The sequence below is a fragment of the Poeciliopsis prolifica genome, unplaced genomic scaffold, assembly GCF_027474105.1.
Source record: "Poeciliopsis prolifica strain line A6 unplaced genomic scaffold, Auburn_PproV2 SCAFFOLD014, whole genome shotgun sequence".
Lineage (NCBI taxonomy): Eukaryota > Metazoa > Chordata > Actinopteri > Cyprinodontiformes > Poeciliidae > Poeciliopsis > Poeciliopsis prolifica.
The window spans coordinates 1231945-1250639 of NW_026562389.1; the positions used below are offsets into that span (position 1 = coordinate 1231945).

The 18695-nt window shown below is 36.5% G+C and overlaps 2 protein-coding genes across 3 annotated transcripts; both read left to right on the forward strand.

Moving 5' to 3' along the window:
- The first annotated feature begins 1065 nt into the window (after window positions 1–1065).
- On the forward strand, window positions 1066–15626 carry me2 (malic enzyme 2, NAD(+)-dependent, mitochondrial). 2 transcript variants are annotated; one of them, XM_055039378.1, is made up of 15 exons: window positions 1066–1214; window positions 3675–3831; window positions 8841–8974; window positions 9064–9213; window positions 9388–9463; window positions 9734–9895; window positions 10009–10222; window positions 10417–10514; window positions 10690–10803; window positions 10881–10992; window positions 11158–11300; window positions 11466–11568; window positions 11727–11797; window positions 13160–13258; window positions 13622–15626. In XM_055039378.1, exons 2-15 carry the CDS (start codon window positions 3718–3720, stop codon window positions 13778–13780), a joined length of 1749 nt encoding a protein of 582 aa, XP_054895353.1. In that variant the 5' UTR covers window positions 1066–1214; window positions 3675–3717; the 3' UTR covers window positions 13781–15626. The 2 variants fall into 2 exon arrangements, with proteins under 2 accessions (XP_054895353.1, XP_054895354.1); XM_055039379.1 differs by lacking the exon at window positions 1066–1214 and adding an exon at window positions 1234–1301.
- Window positions 15627–15915: 289 nt separating this feature from the next.
- On the forward strand, window positions 15916–18675 carry elac1 (elaC ribonuclease Z 1). The gene is made up of 5 exons (XM_055039648.1): window positions 15916–16178; window positions 16579–16785; window positions 16866–16924; window positions 17198–17408; window positions 17849–18675. Exons 1-5 carry the CDS (start codon window positions 16022–16024, stop codon window positions 18331–18333), a joined length of 1119 nt encoding a protein of 372 aa, XP_054895623.1. The 5' UTR covers window positions 15916–16021; the 3' UTR covers window positions 18334–18675.
- Window positions 18676–18695: the final 20 nt, after the last annotated feature.

An 18695-nucleotide genomic window follows, 5' to 3' on the forward strand; every position in this document is an offset into this window, starting at 1 on the left:
TGTCTTACAGTCTACATGGGTGGCACAGTTTATTTCAAAGGCAACCAAAGCCAGCAATAATGCCATTGTTGAGTGACACAAACAAACTGTAACACATGTGGTTACTGAGCCAAAAGTAAAAGTCCTTATTCTATCAAGCAATGTTGAAAATGTGCCTCAGTACACCTTGATGCTTCCAGCTTGCTGAATGTAAAATATGCCCTCATCTCTGTTTGTAAAATATGCCCTCATCTGTACCTGCATCCAGGTAGCTTAATCCATGTCTTAATGGTGTATGTCTCTGTGAAACAGCAACAAATTGTCTGGTTTCTTATTCCATATTTATCATACTCATGCTTCAGGGGGATCTAAGCCTTTCATTTGAGAAAATTTTTTGGGAATTGTATTGTATTGGATTGATAGCATCTCTTTTGAGTGTCAACCGTTGTTGGGAAATTAATAAAAAAATTTAGAAAAAAAGATCTGTCTGTCCATCTGTCCCAATATCTATCTAGTCATAGTGTTAATCCCCTGCTGTAAATTGAATATCCATGGAGGACAGAAAGTTACATTTTGCGTCACTATATCAAAACGAGGAGTTGATTTCTCAAAAGTGCTGGTGTCACAGGTGAAGTTCTCTGTGAAATAGTTCAATTTGGACAACATTTTCATAAAATAACAATAATAAATAAATGCATAACAGTGACAGATCTCAACATTGTATCTATAACTAATGCGCATTGATAAACATAGCTCATTTTGACTGTCATGATAAAATGAATAATATAATAAAGTAGTAGAATTGTATGGTAATAAACATTTTCTATTTTGTTTTTAAAGTAATCACAAACTGCTATTACGATGTACAAAGAACTAATGTTGTGAAGGTTGAACCATTTCAGTTTTTTGAGTAGAAAAATGTTCCAAAGTATGAGAAATATTTTTGCAACCTTACCGTAATGATGAATGATGCTTTGCTTCTGTCACGCGCGCTACCGTCTCTACGGCAACCAAGAAGGGAATCCCAGCATGTGATTGGATGAGCTGCCAACCTCTTGCTTGCAAAAGTTCCTCCCCTCTTTACAGCTGGCTCCGTCTGTAGCGGTAGCTCTTGACCAAGGGTACTCCAGCCCACTCCAGGGTGTCAAACCTCGAAAGTTACACCGAAGAAACATGTTGAAAAAACATTAGGCTGTCCGGCAGAAGGAAAGCGGTATTTTCACACCCGGAAGCAGGTAAACCAAGTCGCTGTCGTTACGAACGGAGAACTTCCCATTTCCGAGACTAAATTAACGTGCAAGGAAGGGGCTTGTTGCTGATAGGTAGGATGAGGTCAAGTATTAAAATTCTGCTGCGGTTATGATAACTTGCGCTGGAACGAACAACGGTAGTTTTCGAGGTTTCAAGAGTTCATCTTGGGTGGGATTCTGTTGGTGACATTTGGTGCCCTGTCTTTACCCACGTAAAGACAGGGCATAACAGGTGCTACAAGCTAGCAAGTTGCTAGCTTGTAGAACCTGTTAGCTTCCTGTTTTATTTTATTTTAAAGGTTGCCATATATTTATTTATCTAGTTGTTTATCCCATGTTAATGTTGACAGTACCGTTATATTTCCTCTCCGTCCTCCCACGCTGTCATTTATTACCGTCTAGTAATAGCTAAGCGGAAACTTGTTGCTAAGTTTTACTAGTAACTCATAAAAACATAAAATTAGGTGTGAATAGAGCTTCCATTGTTCTGCATTGGTCTTTGGCCTACTTCACATAATTGGTTTATCATATGTACTTTCGTCGATAGAACAATGGAAACATTCTTTAAATAAATTTCTACTTTAAAAAGGGAGGACGAAGAGAAATATACCCTTTCATAAAATGTACATAGGTTATACATATTAAGGCACGTTTATTATTTAGTTTATTTAGCTAAGCAAAGGTGCATCCACTAAAATACACCAATTTTAGTGGATGCACTAAAATTACTTATGTCTTTATAACTCTTATTAGTACATAATTATATAGGGTTCTCTCATCTCCAAAAACAAATAAATTGGATGCAGAAAGTTTGTGTTATGTGCACTTAATTTATTTCTAGTGTCAAACATCAATTTTGACAGTAGATCAAGATTTTATTTAAGCTGTGCATTATTGTTGTCAAATTCCAACAAAAATGCTGTCTCGAGTTAGAGATTTCAGCATGACTTGGAAGTGGAATGGAAGTGACTGATGGATCATTTAAAGCACAACTGATGAAATCTAAATGCACATCTTCAAGATGCTGTTTGTTGTTCTTCACGGTTTTGCAAACAAGCACTTCCAAACTGTATTGACCTTTTTTCCAGTTCACCAAGCATGCAGACAGATTTGAACGATGTTGCAGAAATACGTGTACATGCTATGTAACTAAGAATATTGTCAATGATCAAGTTCAAGCCCATTTATTTCATAGGTTTGTTACACACTATGATGTATCTGAGGAATTTATTTCTGTTGATTTTGGATTATGGTTTACAAATTCAGTTTTCAATAAAGTTACATAAGATATGAAAATATTCAACAAAAAACGTGACCTACGCTTAAGATGTGAAAGCACCCTAAAAACCCCAAACTTTTGTAGAACAAGACGGAAAGCAGTTGAGCAAAAGAATTGGGAAAATGTATTTCTTTTATTTGATTTTCTTAGATATACTTATCAACCTTTTGAACAAAACTGTACTGCTTTGATTGCTTCATTAGAATATTGCATATTTATTCTTAAGCAGAATTTTATTTTTTTATTTTGTCTTAAAAAAAAGTATTAATTTTTTTTAACAAAATACTGTGTACTTTAAACATGTGCTACCCTTTAGTCACAGGTTCCAAAAAACTGTTGCTCTAACTAGGCTAATTGACACCTTACCCATGTGCTTGTATTTTGTAGTAACTATTGTTTTTTTAATGTGATAATTTTCGTCATTATTTTTTGCTATTAACATATTGTAGAATATAAGATACATTTTACAAAGTTGCTTCTGGATCCATCAAAATACATTCTGGCTCTAACCCAGTAACATGCATGACCTTCCTTTGACTGTGATAATACTGTTACAGTAGTAGAATTTTTTTGGTTAATTTGTTGAGATTGTTATTTTTAATCAGCTAGAGTTTGATGTCCAGAATGTAGTGTACATTAGCCTAAAATATTCAAATATTTTTCTGTGCTTTGACTGATTCTTTTTCAAGATTTTTATTGCTGTGTGTCTTCCGTTGTTTTCTTCTCAAAAAGGATTTTGATAATCTTCAAAAGCTTTGTATTCGTCAGGCTCATGCTAAACTGCTTTAAACCAGAATTCAGATTAAAGACACTGATCATTTGTAATCCCCAGTGGAAGGACTGTCTGCACACACTACAAACATAACCTGGCTTTGACAGAGTGTGTAAATTGATGATCTGCATTAGTTAGAGCTTAACGTCATATCAAGAGAATAGTGGGATGTGTTAACATGTAACTAACAATTAACAAACTAAACAAACCTCAGATTACCATGGCTGCAGAACAATGATTATGGTGGGATTTGTTTTCTCACAAGCCAAGTATGCATCGTCAGCCAAAAAAATTTTGTTTACATCAGAACTGCTTTCATTTGCTGACAGTTTTTATAATTGTTAAACAAAATAATGAATCTGTCTGGTAAACTTTGTCTTTTTTTTAACCCTAGAAAGTTTCCATCAGCGCTTCTTCAAGATCATTGACAGTCCACCATGTTGTCAAGGTTGAGGACATCCTGGTCCCTGAGACCCCGCGTCTCCGTTTGCAGATGGGCATACACCAAAGTAAAGGGAAGACCACTAATGCTCAATCCTCGCACCAACAAGGTAGACTATGTCTGACTTTGCCTTCAAGTGTCAAGATTTATTCATAAACGTCTAGGTTTGCTTTGGGAAACTGTGGTCTGATCTGTATGTGTTGTGAAAACTGCATTGCTCAGCAAGAAACCTGTTCTTTTGTTAGGCCACAGTGAACAAAAGAAGAACTTGAGAGCGAAACTGAACACTAGACAAAATAAATGTTGAGTATCTAGAAAATGTTTCTCCTTTTCATGGTTTTCATGCATCCATGGTCAGGTAGTGCACCTTTGTTCTAGATAATGAGGCTACAGACAAACTAGCGGAGTTTGAGTTTATTTATTTATTTATTCAGGACTGTGCACAGGAACAATTATTTCAGAACCTGAAGCAGTATCCCCATGCTTCTTGGATTAATTTATTTTTAGGATTTCTTCTGATCTGATCCCAATTACTGGAATTCCAGGAAGCTATGTGGTACATACATGTAGATAGGAAAGCTCACAGCGACAAATACAATAAAAGAAAATAAAACAAAAAAAAATCAGAGAAAGAATGCAGAAGCACAATTAAGCTCACAATGGATGGTAACAGTAAAACCAGGCAGTAATGTTAAATTATTCTGATCTTTGCATCAGTGATATAAGAGAATATTTATTGACAGGAAGAAGAAATATATTTTTATTACTTCTATAATTAATTAATATCTCTACAATAGATGCAGCTTGGACCTATTGTACTATTCAGATTAAAGACTCTCTGCATCTATTGTGCAATAGGTGGTACCAGTCCCTCAGATTAGTTGTGTCTGTTTTGGGTTTTAGGTTTTGTAAAAAATAAAATAAAAACATGTAGCTAAATTTTACAGACATTACAGATAATGTTGAAATGTATTGATGTGTAATAATTTGAAAATGGTTTCTTTTAGATAAACATTGAGGCTAATTTACAATAAAAATCTCAGTGCTGTAGTTGCAGGCCTGGAAGAGGTGAAACAGCTGAGATATAACCAGCTTGCTCTGACACTGCAGCTGTGAACAACTCAAGGCAATTGGCATTTTTATAGTCTTATAAATCAAACCTATGTAATTTACTGTGAACACCAGGGGCCGTTACTGAGGAAGAAAGCAGGTGCAGCGAGTGCTGTTTCCAGGGCAGGATTCAGTCCTTCCTGCAATGTTTCTGTGTGTTTGCGTTCAGTTTCATACCACTGTCTTTATAGGTTTAATTTTATGTGATTCATCATTTAATTATGAGTAATGAATTAAGAAATTTGCAATGCCATATTTTCTCATAGTTTGCTATATTATGACCAAGGTATGAAAAAGATCTAAAGTATTGCAGTAATGATGTTAATCTAAAACAGTGGTGTGATTTTATGAAGCATAGCACTTAAGTACAGTTACTTATTTGCAAAATAATGTTTACCTAATAATAACTAAAATTACCCCTGGAAAAATTTTAATTTATTGTTTTTATCGATGCTTATTTTTTACAGATTTATTAGACATAGAGTGGGATATTTCCAGTCAGTATATTTTTGTAATTTTGATGATTAGAAGACATGTCTAATGGAAATTAGACATGTCTTCTAATTGTTAAACAAAACAATAAATCCATCTGGTAAACTTTGTCTTACCAAAATTAGACATGTCTAATTTTTATTAGACATGTCTAGTAAAAATTAGACATGTCTTTTAAGGAGGGCAAGCCACAAAACATATTGCTAAAGGGTCTGGTTGTTCTGAGTACCATAGAGTGTTCAGTGGAAGGAGGATTTTTGGCTAAAGTTCATTTGAGAATTTAAGGAAGCTTCAAACAGAGTGGGCTGAGGCTTGATTCGGCACATTAAGAGCCACTGAACAGTCAAATCCCACACAGGGATCACAAGGGTCTTACTGAGGAGAAAAAGACCTGGACTGTTGCTCAGTGCCCATTGTACTCTTTTTAGATGAAAGTAAGGTTTCCATTTTATTTAGAAATTCAGGACCCAGACTCTGGAGAGCAGGTGATGAGGAACAGAAGTTGCTTGAAGTCCAGTGTGAAGTTTCCATGATCAGTGATGATTTGGGGTTTCGTGTGATCTGTTCATGTTGGTCCACCATGTTTTCTGAAGTCCATAGTCAACGCGACCATCTCGTAGGAAACTTTCGCAAACCTCTTGCCTTCCTCTGCTGAAAAGCTCTAGAGTTTATGTAGATGGTAATTTCCTACAATGCCATAGGTACTAAAAACTCTTTCATTGCCCATGGTGTTACTGTTCTTGATGGACAGCAAATTTGCCTGATCTCAACCCTATGAAGAGTCTATGGGGTTTTCTTAGGAAGATGAGACACCAGATTTAACAGTGCAGTGATTTTGCATTAATGTAGTGATTCATGCAAAAGGAAGTCCAACCAATTTTTCAGTGAATAAAACAAACATATTTTTCAGAAGAATGAGATTTATGTCTAAATATTCTTTTATTGATGTTACATCATATTTAATTTTCTCAGACTCTTACATTGGGGTTTTCTTTATCTCTAAGCCATGATCATCATCATTGAAATCATTGAAAATAAAGGCTTAAAGATTTGTTTTACTCTGTAACAAATGCATGTATTATGGCTTTCACTTTTAGAAACGAGTGACAAAAATAAATAAATAATATATTTATTCATAAATATATATTTATAATATATATATATATTTATTAGGTGATATATATTATATATATATATATATATATATATATATATATATATTTATATATATATATATATATATGTATATATATATATATATATATATATATATATATAATATATATATATATATATATATATATATATATATATATATATATATATATATATATATATCATCTAATTCCTCTTTGCTGTCCTGAGATCCTGAGATCAAATCTGACATAATTTGATCAATTTGGACGGCAGGGATTTCCTATGAGGATTCCCAGTGATGTAAGGCTCCATCTGACATATGCAATGTGAAGCTTAACTGCTTCCTGTAACAAGTTATTTGCAGTCACACATGTCTATATGTATGTCTGATACATTTAGACATGTCAACATACATGAATGTGAGAAAGCAAGGAGCTGTCTGGTCCAAAATGCAGTGGAACTGTTGTGCTGCTTAAAACAGTATTTTAATGAATACAAAATTTTCACAATTAATTGAAGTTTCTCAGCTGCTTGTTGTTCTTCCTATGTTTCCTTCTTCTGGTGTCTCATCCAGCGAAAAATTTAATATGAATCAATTAATTAATCAATGTCAATATTTATGAAAAGCTGACATTTGGATTTCATCAATGATTGCTTGTTTTATACAAACACACTTTTTCTGTTACAATACCAAGTAGTGTGTTTGACATGTTGACTTAAAAAATCCACAGGTGTGCCTCCAGTGGACAAATAATGTAATGTAATTTGGATTTCCCAAATTGTTTTAAGATGTATTTATTTCAGTATATGTAAAATATTAAAAGTAAAGACAGTAATACAAAATTCTCTTTCTGTATTTTGGCATATCAGGTACAAAAGAGGAGTAACTGATAATCCCTATTGACCAAAAACAGATAAAGTTTAGACAGTCAAAGGTTGTGGTCTTTTAGAGTTAACATCAAAACTGTGTTGTTTTGGTCTTCAACAGTAAAATGAATATGCTGTAAACTTTGTTTTTGTGGGGAAGCAATATGTTGTCAAGGAGTATTATATCATGTTATTAATGTCCAATGGAATTGGACAGAGAAAATATTTGTATTTTTTGTTTATTCAGTTTAGCTTAAAACACTTCAGAAGAACTGATGCATTCTAAACATACAATTATGGAAACAAATGCTGTCAGATGTTTACAGCACTGTTTCCTTATGCTGAGAGCAGCTCATGTTGGAGCTAAGAGAAGTAAACGCTCACTCAGCATGACTTGGCATTTTTTTGTGAAGCAGCCCCTTTTCTATATGACTGTAACAGCACAATCAGCCCCCTATCCAGCCCCTCACTCAGTGCCTTTTTTTTTGTTTTCCACCCATTCCTGTAACTACACGTGCACACATGTTCACATATGCTACAAGAACACAAACAGCAAGAGCCTCATCTTTTATAAGGGGTGTTTCTAAAAACCGTGTCCCTCATTGGCTCTTTTAAAGTGACTCCATGTTTTATTTTCCTGTGGGCAAATTGCTTTCTTCTGTCTTCTCTCATGTCTTCCTGATCTTGCATTCTGCTTTCAGGAGTCCAGAGGTCAACCCTATAAACCCATATAGGATGCCCTCTAGTGATAGAATGTCAACACAAGATACTGTATGCCACTTTGCATCCAAAAAAACCATTCAGAAAAGTTTTAATAATCATTTCAACAAGATCAACATTTTAAATTTTACAGCAAACATAGAAGCCAAATGGCATACAGTTTTCATCTGGAAAAATAAAATGTCTAAAATACTAAATCGACTAACCTGCCCTATAAAAGCATATCTAAAAGGGTTGGAACCCTCAGAGCGAATGCGTCAGTGTTTTTTTTTTTTCTGAAAACTGAGCATAATGCAAGCAAACATTTGAAGATAGATTTATTGAAATCTTTAAAAGATATAAAAAGCTGAAATAAGTAGAAGCAGTTGAAGCATATGACTACATTTCAAAGTTTTGATTGGAAAATTTGTAGAATTATTTAGCTGTGAGGGAGCGCAAAGTTTTGAGCATTATTGATTTTTTTAGAACTTAGAGGATGTTTCTTTCATTTCATTGGGGTCCAAGATGATCACACAAAGCTGAATGTATTTCATAAACCCTGTGATACAGTCATATCAAAAGATGGAACTTGTAACGTCCTGAATAGCAGCATATGATAAAAGCTGGATGGTTAAAATTGCACAAAGTATGGAGAAGTAATTAAGTGGTAAAAAGTGTTTGAAAAAAGTGGAAAAACTCAAATATTAGTTTGCAACAAAATTAAGTTCACTTTTTTTTTTTTTTTTGCAGAGATTCTTCAATCCTTATTTATTCTGATCATGCTCTTCTTGCATTTTGTGTGTTACTCCACAGGGTATGGCCTTCACTCTGAAGGAACGACAGATTCTGGGGATTCATGGTATGTTGCCTCCCAAAGTGGAGTCTCAAGACATTCAGGCTATCCGCTTTCAGAACAATCTCAAGAAGATGACAGATCCCCTGGAAAAGTAATGACATAATTTCCTTAAAACTTGTCGGGGTGGGAGTTTTTGGGTTACTTTTTCTCTTTTTCTTATTTGTTTCCCTTAATGCACAGGCACATCTACCTAATGGGGATCCAAGACAGAAATGAGAGGCTTTTCTATAGGGTGTTGATGGAAGACATCGAGGAACTAATGCCCATTGTTTACACGCCTACTGTGGGATTGGCTTGCACACAGTATGGACACATATTTAGGAAACCAAAGTAAGCAGGACTAACTAATAAATCTTTGCACATTTAATGTAATGACAAATTGTAGCAATATTAGTTACTTTGTTCTCTCTGCTTTCATTGAAGCAGGAAGAAAAATATGTTTTAATTTAGAACATAGATTTATTGTACTGTTTTGTGAAAACAGTGTGTGTTTTCTCTCCTTAGGGGTTTGTTTATTTCAATTCTGGATAGAGGACATGTACGCTCCATCCTAGATAACTGGCCAGAAACAAATGTAGCAGTGAGTACCTAACCACACAAATTCATTTCAGATAGTACTAGTACTAATGAAACACCTTAAAAATCACTCACTACATTATTCTTTCCTGCATCCACAAACAACTGTTTTCACAACGTTTTTGAGGATATTTTAGATAGATACCTGTAATGCGCCTGTTTATATTTGATTCAGGAGTATTTATATAAATGGGAAAATTATTTAAAATTTAGATCAATGGCTAAATGATTTAATGTCAGTTTTTTTCTGCCTTTTCTTGCTGTTTTTCTCAAGGTCGTAGTAGTAACTGATGGAGAACGTATTTTAGGCTTGGGAGACCTGGGTTCTTACGGAATGGGCATACCTGTTGGGAAACTCTGTCTTTACACCGCTTGTGCTGGCATTAGACCTGAGAAATGTCTTCCTGTGGTGATAGATGTTGGCACAGACAATGAGGTAGGAAGGCATTCTATGCATACAGTACTTTGTTTGCTCTATTTATGATCCTTGTTTCAGTTATAGCAGATTTGTAACACTGTTCCTTCTTTTTATCTTTGGGGTTCTTTCAGACGCTTCTCAAAGATCCCTTCTACATGGGTCTGTATCAGCGACGGGATCGGTCTCAAGCATATGATGACTTAATTGATGAGTTCATGGAAGCAGTTGTGGAAAAATATGGACAGGGCACACTGATTCAGTTTGAGGACTTTGGGAATCACAATGCATTCCGCTTCCTTCGGAAGTACAGGGAAAAATACTGCACCTTCAACGATGATATTCAAGGTACAACGATCCGAGCAGTAGCATATTGATGTTTTGGCTAACTCATCTGAATCATTTAGTAAAAATTCAACTTATGGTTATATTTTAGTCTTGTACACTGGTTACTTCAACTTAAGAAAAAAATAAGAAACAGACAAAAACATATTATTGTATTGGTTGTTTTCTGTAAGCTCTGTACGTTTGCATGTTTCCAGGGACTGCTTCTGTAGCATTGGCTGGTCTATTCGCAGCTCAAAGGGCCATTGGCAAACCCCTCACCGAACACCGTGTTCTCTTTCTGGGAGCCGGCGAGGTAAGTCGACATTTCCCAAGTTTTTAAAACTCAGCCTCTTTATGAGAGTCACACTCCCCCACAGTGACAATAGCTGGTCTTACTGAAAAGAAACACACTAGGATATGGATTTGCTCAGTTAGTATTATTAAAAGGAACAGTTTCAACATACAATGCCTGAATACTTTCCCTCCAGGCTGCTCTTGGTATTGCCAATCTGATTGTGATGGCCATGATGGAGTTGGGGCTTACCCAAGCAGAGGCCAGAGAAAAGATCTGGATGTATGATGCACATGGTTTACTCGTGAAGGTTAGTGAGCAGAACAAAAGCCTTCTGCGTGCACACAGCTTCATTTTGACCAGCATGGCTGCTTTGTGAACCTTCAGGACAGAGCACACAAAACAGACGCCAACCAGGAGGCCTTTGTTCATGATAATCCAGGGAAAGTACAGACCTTCCTAGATGCTGTGAACACTATCAAACCCACTGCTATCATTGGTGATTACAGTCTATTTTTTTACTTCTTGGATGTAAAACACATGGCTTTTATTTGACGTTTCAGTCACAAGTTCATTTTTTCTGTCTTGTTTTTTGTGTGTGTGTGTTTTTTATTTTCAACTCAGCATAAGGAATAAAGTTTGGTGTTTTTTTTTTTTTTTTCAGGTGTGGCAGGAGCCGGGCGTCTCTTTACCCATGAAGTCATCAAAACCATGGGATCCTTAAATGAGCGGCCAATTATATTTGCCTTGAGTAATCCAACGACTAAAGCAGAGTGCACAGCAGAGGATGCCTACACAATAACTGATGTAGGCATTTTTTTAAAAATTTTAATTTTATTTTTTACCCTCAATTTTTATTAACTTGCTTACTTTTTGAACTGCTGTAATTTGGTTTAAACTACAGCAGTAGTTTGAACCATGTGCATCATACATCCAGTTTGCTGGCTTAGTCTTCTGTGTCTGTGTCTGCAGGGTAGATGTTTGTTTGCTAGTGGCAGCCCATTCGATCCGGTCACACTGAGCGATGGTCGTGTGTTCATACCAGGACAAGGGAACAATGCTTACATCTTCCCAGGTTATAATAAAAATGATTATGGATATTTATTATGTTCTTAATTGAGCCTAAGAGAATATGAATTACCTGCACATTTCATGAACTTGTGAGATAAAATAGATAACTTGTTCTTTGTTTTCAAGTGTGTGTACTAAAGCTCATCCTACTTTTTGCTTCAGGTGTTGGTATGGCTGTGGTCCTGAGTGGAGTGAGACATATCTGTGATACTGTATTCTTGGAGGCTGCCAAGGTAAAAAGATCAAATAAATTAAAGTTCTCAAATAATTGTTCAGACTTGCTGAACCTCTCCTTAACTTCACAGTCTCTCCAGCTTTCCTTTTGTTGCTGACTGTGTTGTGTGTTTGCTTCTGTCAATCTCGTTTAACCCTTTGATGTGTCCTTTTCCTTCTCTCTAGACTCTGGCATAACAGCTATCAGATGAAGAGCTTTTAAAAGGCTGATCCATCTGTGCGCTTCCTTCTTTTGCTGGGATACATTTCAATTAACACTCATCACTGCAAATGATTAACACAATGCTTTCATGTTAAAATAGGTGTCTGTATTGCAATGGTAGAACCAGTTCTACACAGCTTTAGTTTAATGTCAATTTTATTACTCAATCATTTTAAATCAGGGGTCATCAACACGGAGTGCCCACAGGCACCCAGTCGCCCGAGGGGACCTTGTCAGTCGCCTGCTGAGCAAGTTCTAAAAGTAGCCATTGTCACTAGGGAGCACTGCAAAAAAAAATTATTCAATTAAATGTTTTTACCTTGGCAGTGACAGTTTTGTGCTATTCTCGGATCTAACTTTTTTTTTTTTTTCAACATCTGCTGGTGTCAGCCAACGGGTGACCCGTCAGCTTTTCAGTTTGCGAAACAACAAAAAGGCTCATAAACCGGCGACCCCGTCAAAATTAGCAAAAGTAAAGTGACCGATAAAATTTAGCCTTTTGCATGTCCACCTCCACTGACTCACACTGACGTGTGCTACATGCAAGATGTTTTGACACAAAATATGTTCTTTTCTCCACAATTTTGTTAATAGTAAAAAGGTTTAGATTTTAAAACGTGCAATAACTATTTTTTTTTTTTTTATTTAAAGGAAAATCTCAAGGCTCTCACAGTGCGTACAGCCGTACAGCTGCAATAATCCATACTGTCAGTCACTTGGGGGCAATTTAGAATAACACAAAAAAGCTCCAAAAGAGAATTCAACTTAAAACTCTGAACTAAGAACTTCTGACACATAATAGCAATTAACCATATCTACCATGGTAAATATTGATAACTGATAACTATTGTGAGTAGTCCCTAACATTAATATGATTAGACTGCATGTAACCATATATACATATATGTATAATTGTTATAAAGGCTGAGCCAAGAAAATGTATGTCTGTATCAAGCAAGTAGCCCTTTGTGTTTCTCTGAACCCGTGAAGTCGCTCCCAGTCTCAAAAACGTTGGTGACTCCTGCTTTAAATTAATGCCTGCAATAAGACGTGATTGGCAAGCAAAATAAATTACTTACAAATGATTATAGTACTGTATATATTCTTTTTTCATAGGTTGAAGAAATATAACGTTAAAGTATTTTCATGTCCGTTGCAGATGCTTGCTGAGCAGCTATCAGATAAAGAGCTTGCAGAGGGAAGGCTCTATCCTCCTCTCTCCAACATCAGAGAAGTTTCTCTTCAGATTACTGTCAAGGTAAACCCTGGAACAATACTCGTTTGTCACTTGCTAAATCATTGCTAGTTGATGTTTCTGTTTATAAATTCATTTAATTTTGTCAAATATTTCAGATGTAATCCTTAATACAGGCTTATTTTGTCCTGGTAGAATCTGAATTCTATCAGTTTCTAATTATGTAATGATTCCTTAAAGGAATCATTACCTTGGTAAAATTCCTGATTATTTGTCTTGTCTGAAGAAACTGCATAGAACTTTGTAAATGTATTAAAAATTCTACATTGAATGTCAAACTAAACATATCTAAATGTGATGATATCAAAGGTTTAAAAACGTCTCCAGCACTGCATGTATCCCTGATCTGTTTGTTCTTCATTGCAGGTGATGGAGTTCGTCTATGCCAAAGGCATGGCGTTCCGTTACCCTGAACCTCTGGACAAGAACGGCTTTGTGCGTGCCACTGCGTGGACCACAGATTACGACTCCTTACTGCCAGATACTTATGACTGGCCAGGTGTCAGTTTCAGTCCTATCAACTAGAAGTAGAAAAACACATCTTCAAAGTGGCCAGTGTCATGGTGGACCCCCTTTCCCTTCTTTCATTTTTCACCACAATATTTTTCCACTGAAACAGTTAAAGCTTTGCTGACGCAAACATTAGTTTGTCAAAGCAGTTGCACTAAATCTGTGAGAATTGGACAAGAGACAGACTTTAGAAGGCTCTACAAGTTCATACTGTTTTTTAATGTCAACTAGAGGGCCACCTGGTGGTGGAAAGCTGCAGTGTGATACCTAGTGAAATTTAAATACTCTGCATTTTTTTCTTCGTTTGAAAGTTAAAAAAATGTGATGGTGTTATATTTTTTTCTTTTACATTTTATGTCCAACACTTTGATCAAACACTTTAAAGACCTAGATAGCAATTTTGTAAGGGAAAACAAGGGATACTGCAACTATTTTAGTTTAAAATGTGAATCTTTAACAAAATGGTGAGACATGTAGTTATTGTTTTCAATACGTCCTTTTTTTAAACATAAAGATACATTGGTTACTGAGTAATTGCCCAAATTTTTTTAAAAGATTCAGATACCAGGTATCTGACAGAATAAATGTAATCCAACTGTTGTCTACACTCCAAATGAACAACTATTTATTAAGCACAAACTTCTTGTAAACTTTTTAATTGCATGCAGATATTTCAACCAGTGTAGTGTTAACACTCCTTTAGCAATTTTATATTAGATAATCCATCCCCTTAAAATATTTCCTTTGGCTTATGTGTTGAAGAAAATATATTACCCGTTTTAGTATAACATTATAGAACATACATTATTTTCTTAAAGTACTGTGCACTTTTTGACTCCATATTTCATAATGAAGTGGGAGATGTAGGTACTTTAATATCTCTTTTTGTTCACATGCAATCAAGCAAGTTGAGAATCTAGGCTTTTTTTAACTGCAGTGGTCCATCCTGAAAGCTGTGGCCACAGAGATGAAAATTGTGGCTCACAGCAGGAAGTCGCTGAGCCACGGAAGATGCAAATGTCTGGAAATATAAAAATGCAGCAGAAAAATATGTTTAGTATTGCTGAAAGTCAAAATAATAAAGATGATTTACCTCATATGAAACACAAAAAGAAATATCCAGATTCAGTCACAAGTACAAATATAATAAACTTTGTTTATTATAAAACAAAGTGTCAGTTGTGTTGTTAAATGACGAAAAACCATATTGCTTTCAACATAGACAGCTGAGAAATGGTCAGACGGAACAAAAAGCGACTTTGGTTTTAGTATTGAATGGTTTTCAATATTCAATGTGCAGCTTTTTCTCTGTGCAACTTTAGGATGTGATGTGTTACTAAAGGGGAAAGTGTTATTTATATTTATAAATATTTACACACACAAATTAAATTAATCTGAACTGGACTCTCTGCTGTTTCCTGGCAGTATTTGTCCAATATTGTGTTCCTGAACTTTTCTTTTAATAGTGCTACTTCATATTCTTTCATATGTTGGTAATTTTACTGAAGTCTTGCACAAAACTGCACTGCATTCTGGGAAATGTAGGTAGAGGAAAGCTTTTATCTTTATCCCTATCTAAGCAAGGTGGGTGCCAACTCAGATGGTACGAGAACCTTGCGCAGCAGCAGTTTTGTGTTTTGCCACCGTGCCTCAACTTCTTAGAACAACATAGAGTGATAAAAAGAGTGCAACAGCTTCAAAGAAAATTGAGAGTACAGGTCACATGACCAGTTTGGCAGTATATTTCTGGTTATTTAAAACAATGAACCAATATCTGTCAATTGATATGGATGTGCTGACATAGTCATATCCCCCAACCTAGCTAATGTACTGCTACAGAATAAATTCTATTGCATATTGACTCACTTGTCTTGTCGTTTTCTTTTGGTCTTTGATCATCTTTTATCCTTACAGAGATATATTACAACAAGCAACCTCTACTCTGTAGCTTAATTAGGGACTTCAGTATTAAAAGTATTTTAAACACTATTCTTATATTTCATAAACATTACAGGAAAAAAAATGTCCGCTTGTTGTCAAAATTAAAACATTACAAACACAAAGAAAATGTAAACCTTGCGTTTTTCGCGTCTATAAAGCCGACCCAATCATCCTGCGCCGCTCCGTCTGACATTTTGCGTCATCACTGTGTGACCTGTGCTGACAGGCACACAGTGGCTCTCGTTACTGTTTGTGGAAGTTTCTGTATCTTTTATTGTTATTCTTTTCTGACTGAGCTTCTGTAACTCTGGGAGAATGTCCATGGAAATGATTTTCCTCGGAACCGGGTCGGCTTATCCGTCTCCTCACCGCGGCGCCTCGGCCGTGGTGCTGCGGACGGACGGGGAGTGCTGGCTGTTTGACTGCGGAGAAGGAACCCAGATCCAGCTGATGAAGAGCCCGCTCAAAGCCGGTGAGAAACCAGCACAGCCCCTCTAAGTACACTGCTCAAAAAAATAATAATAATAAAGGGAACACTCAAATAACACATCCCAGATCTGAATGAATGAAATATTCTCATTGAATATTTTGTCCTGTTGTCTATTCCATTTGCACAAACAGCAGGTGAAATTGATTGTCAATCAGTGTTGTTTTCTAAGTGGACAGTTTGATTTCACAGAAGTTTGATTTACTTGGAGTTATATTGTGTTGTTTGAGTGTTCCCTTTATTTTCTTGAGCAGTATATTTTGAAGCAAAACAAAACAAAAAAACAGAAGTTATTTAAGTATTTTTCTGAAACTTTTGAGATGGTCATAAAACCAGATTTCTCTCAATCTGTACTTCTCCGTTGTTGGTCATGGTGTCCACCCAGGGCGCATCACGAAGGTTTTCATCTCCCACTTGCATGGCGATCACCTGTTCGGGTTGCCTGGCCTCCTCTGCACCGTGAGCCTCAACACCAACCGCGACCCGGAGCAGAGCCCGAAATGTGTGGACATCTACGGGCCCCGGGGCCTCAGGAAGTTCCTCAGAGTGAGTCTTGGCCTCACAGGATCAGAGCTGCTCTTCCCGTATGCAGGCAGGTGCAACGCAAACCTTCTGTCGCTAAAACTCTGGAACGAATTGAAAACATGAAAGCATACCTTGCCTCTGCTGTAGTGCATGAGCTGGAGTCCACGCCAGACCAGAGTCCAGAAGAGGGACAGCTCAGCATGGAGGTATGTTTTTTTTTTCTTCTTGGAGGAGTTAATAGTGAAATTAAAAAAAAAAAGCCAAACAGGAAAAAAAAGCGTTTTATTTATTCTATGTTGATAAGATGAACTTCCCCCATCATATAAATGCATAAAGATTATTTCAGCCTCCCTATATTTACATTTCTTTAAAAAAATAGATGCTTTGAATCATTATGTCAACATCTGCTGTTTATTATTTTTATTGGAGTGGGACTTGTAGGTTTCCCATTTGCTCTGACATTTGCTCTAACATTACAGATGACTGTGGACTGCAGTCCTCCCCAAGCACAGGAGCAGCCTGGCAGGACGATTCCTTTGGACGTTTCCGGCGACTGTTACCCCCTTTTCCAAGACAACAAGTTTGTTGTCAAGGCCTTCCGGCTGTTTCACCGCATTCCTTCCTTTGGCTTCTGCATCCAGGAACACGATCGTCCCGGAAGACTGAAAACAAAACTACTGAAGGAGCTCGGTAACAAATACCTCCTGATTTACTATCAACCTGAGAGAAGATTGGACTGTTTTTTTGATTTTCCAATAGAAATCCCACTTTTTACCACAAACAAACAAAAAATATATATATTTTTTTGTAGTGTATTTAGAACCTATACACCTTGTACTGTTGGTGAACATTGCAATTCCTTGACCTTTTAAGACATGAGGGACATTTCTGTAGTCATTTCTGTATTTTTCAACTTTCTTGGTTTTGCTGAAAGAACATTTCTATGAGGATGTATATTTTTAAAACCCCTTATTTTTAAAATTCAACACATGTTGAAAGCACGTGATGAATTTATAAACAACTTTTATAAACATTTATTTTATTTTTTAAGATCATGAGCTATACAGTTAAAGACTTAAAATTATTATAAATATATATTTTAAATGATTGATGTATTTTCTCAACTTTAGGTCTTAAACCAGGCCCTCTGTATACCCGTCTCAAAGCTGGCGAGTCTCTGGTTCTTGACAGTGGACGTTTACTGCATCCCAGTGAGGTTCTGGAAGAAGATATTCCAGGGAGGAAAGTCTGTGTTTTCGGTGACTGCAGCTCGGTGCTCGGTGAAGGAGCTTTCCGTCTGTGCGACAGGGCGGACGTTCTGGTCCACGAGGCCACCCTGGGGAACGAGCACCGGGAGAAAGCTGTGGACCATGGACACAGCACGCCTGAGATGGCAGCGGCCGTGGCTCGGACTTGCTCTGCACGGAGGCTGGTCCTTTATCATTTCAGCCAGCGCTACAAACCCAGTTCCCTACAGAAGGAGGGAGACGAGGACGTTGTCTCGGAGCTCAAGAAGCAAGCTGACCAGGCTTTACAGGACAGTGGCGTAGAGGTGATTCTGGCAGAGGACTTTATGACGATTCCCATTCCTCTCAAAAGACAACCGTCCAGTTAAGGTTTGATGCAAGTGGATATGACTAATCTAACGTGTGTGATTTAGTGCTCAGGTTTACGCATCACTGTCTTTTATTTCCTTGTTCACTATAAATTGAAACGTTAACCAGATATGTACACAATAAAGTTTTTTTTTAAGTCAAAAAAGGCAAATTATTCACATCCTCCAGCAGGTTCTGGCATAATTTCTGTTTGACAAATTAAGGTTAACTGGCTGAACTGCAGTAAATGTTTCAACTTTTCTTCTGCAGCTGTTTTCATCACCTACAGCTGCCTTGAATATGCTGGCCTGGCCTTACTGTAATATTACTAAAGACAAAAAAGTGTGCAATCATCTTTGAAGTTTTTCCAGAGCTTTATTTC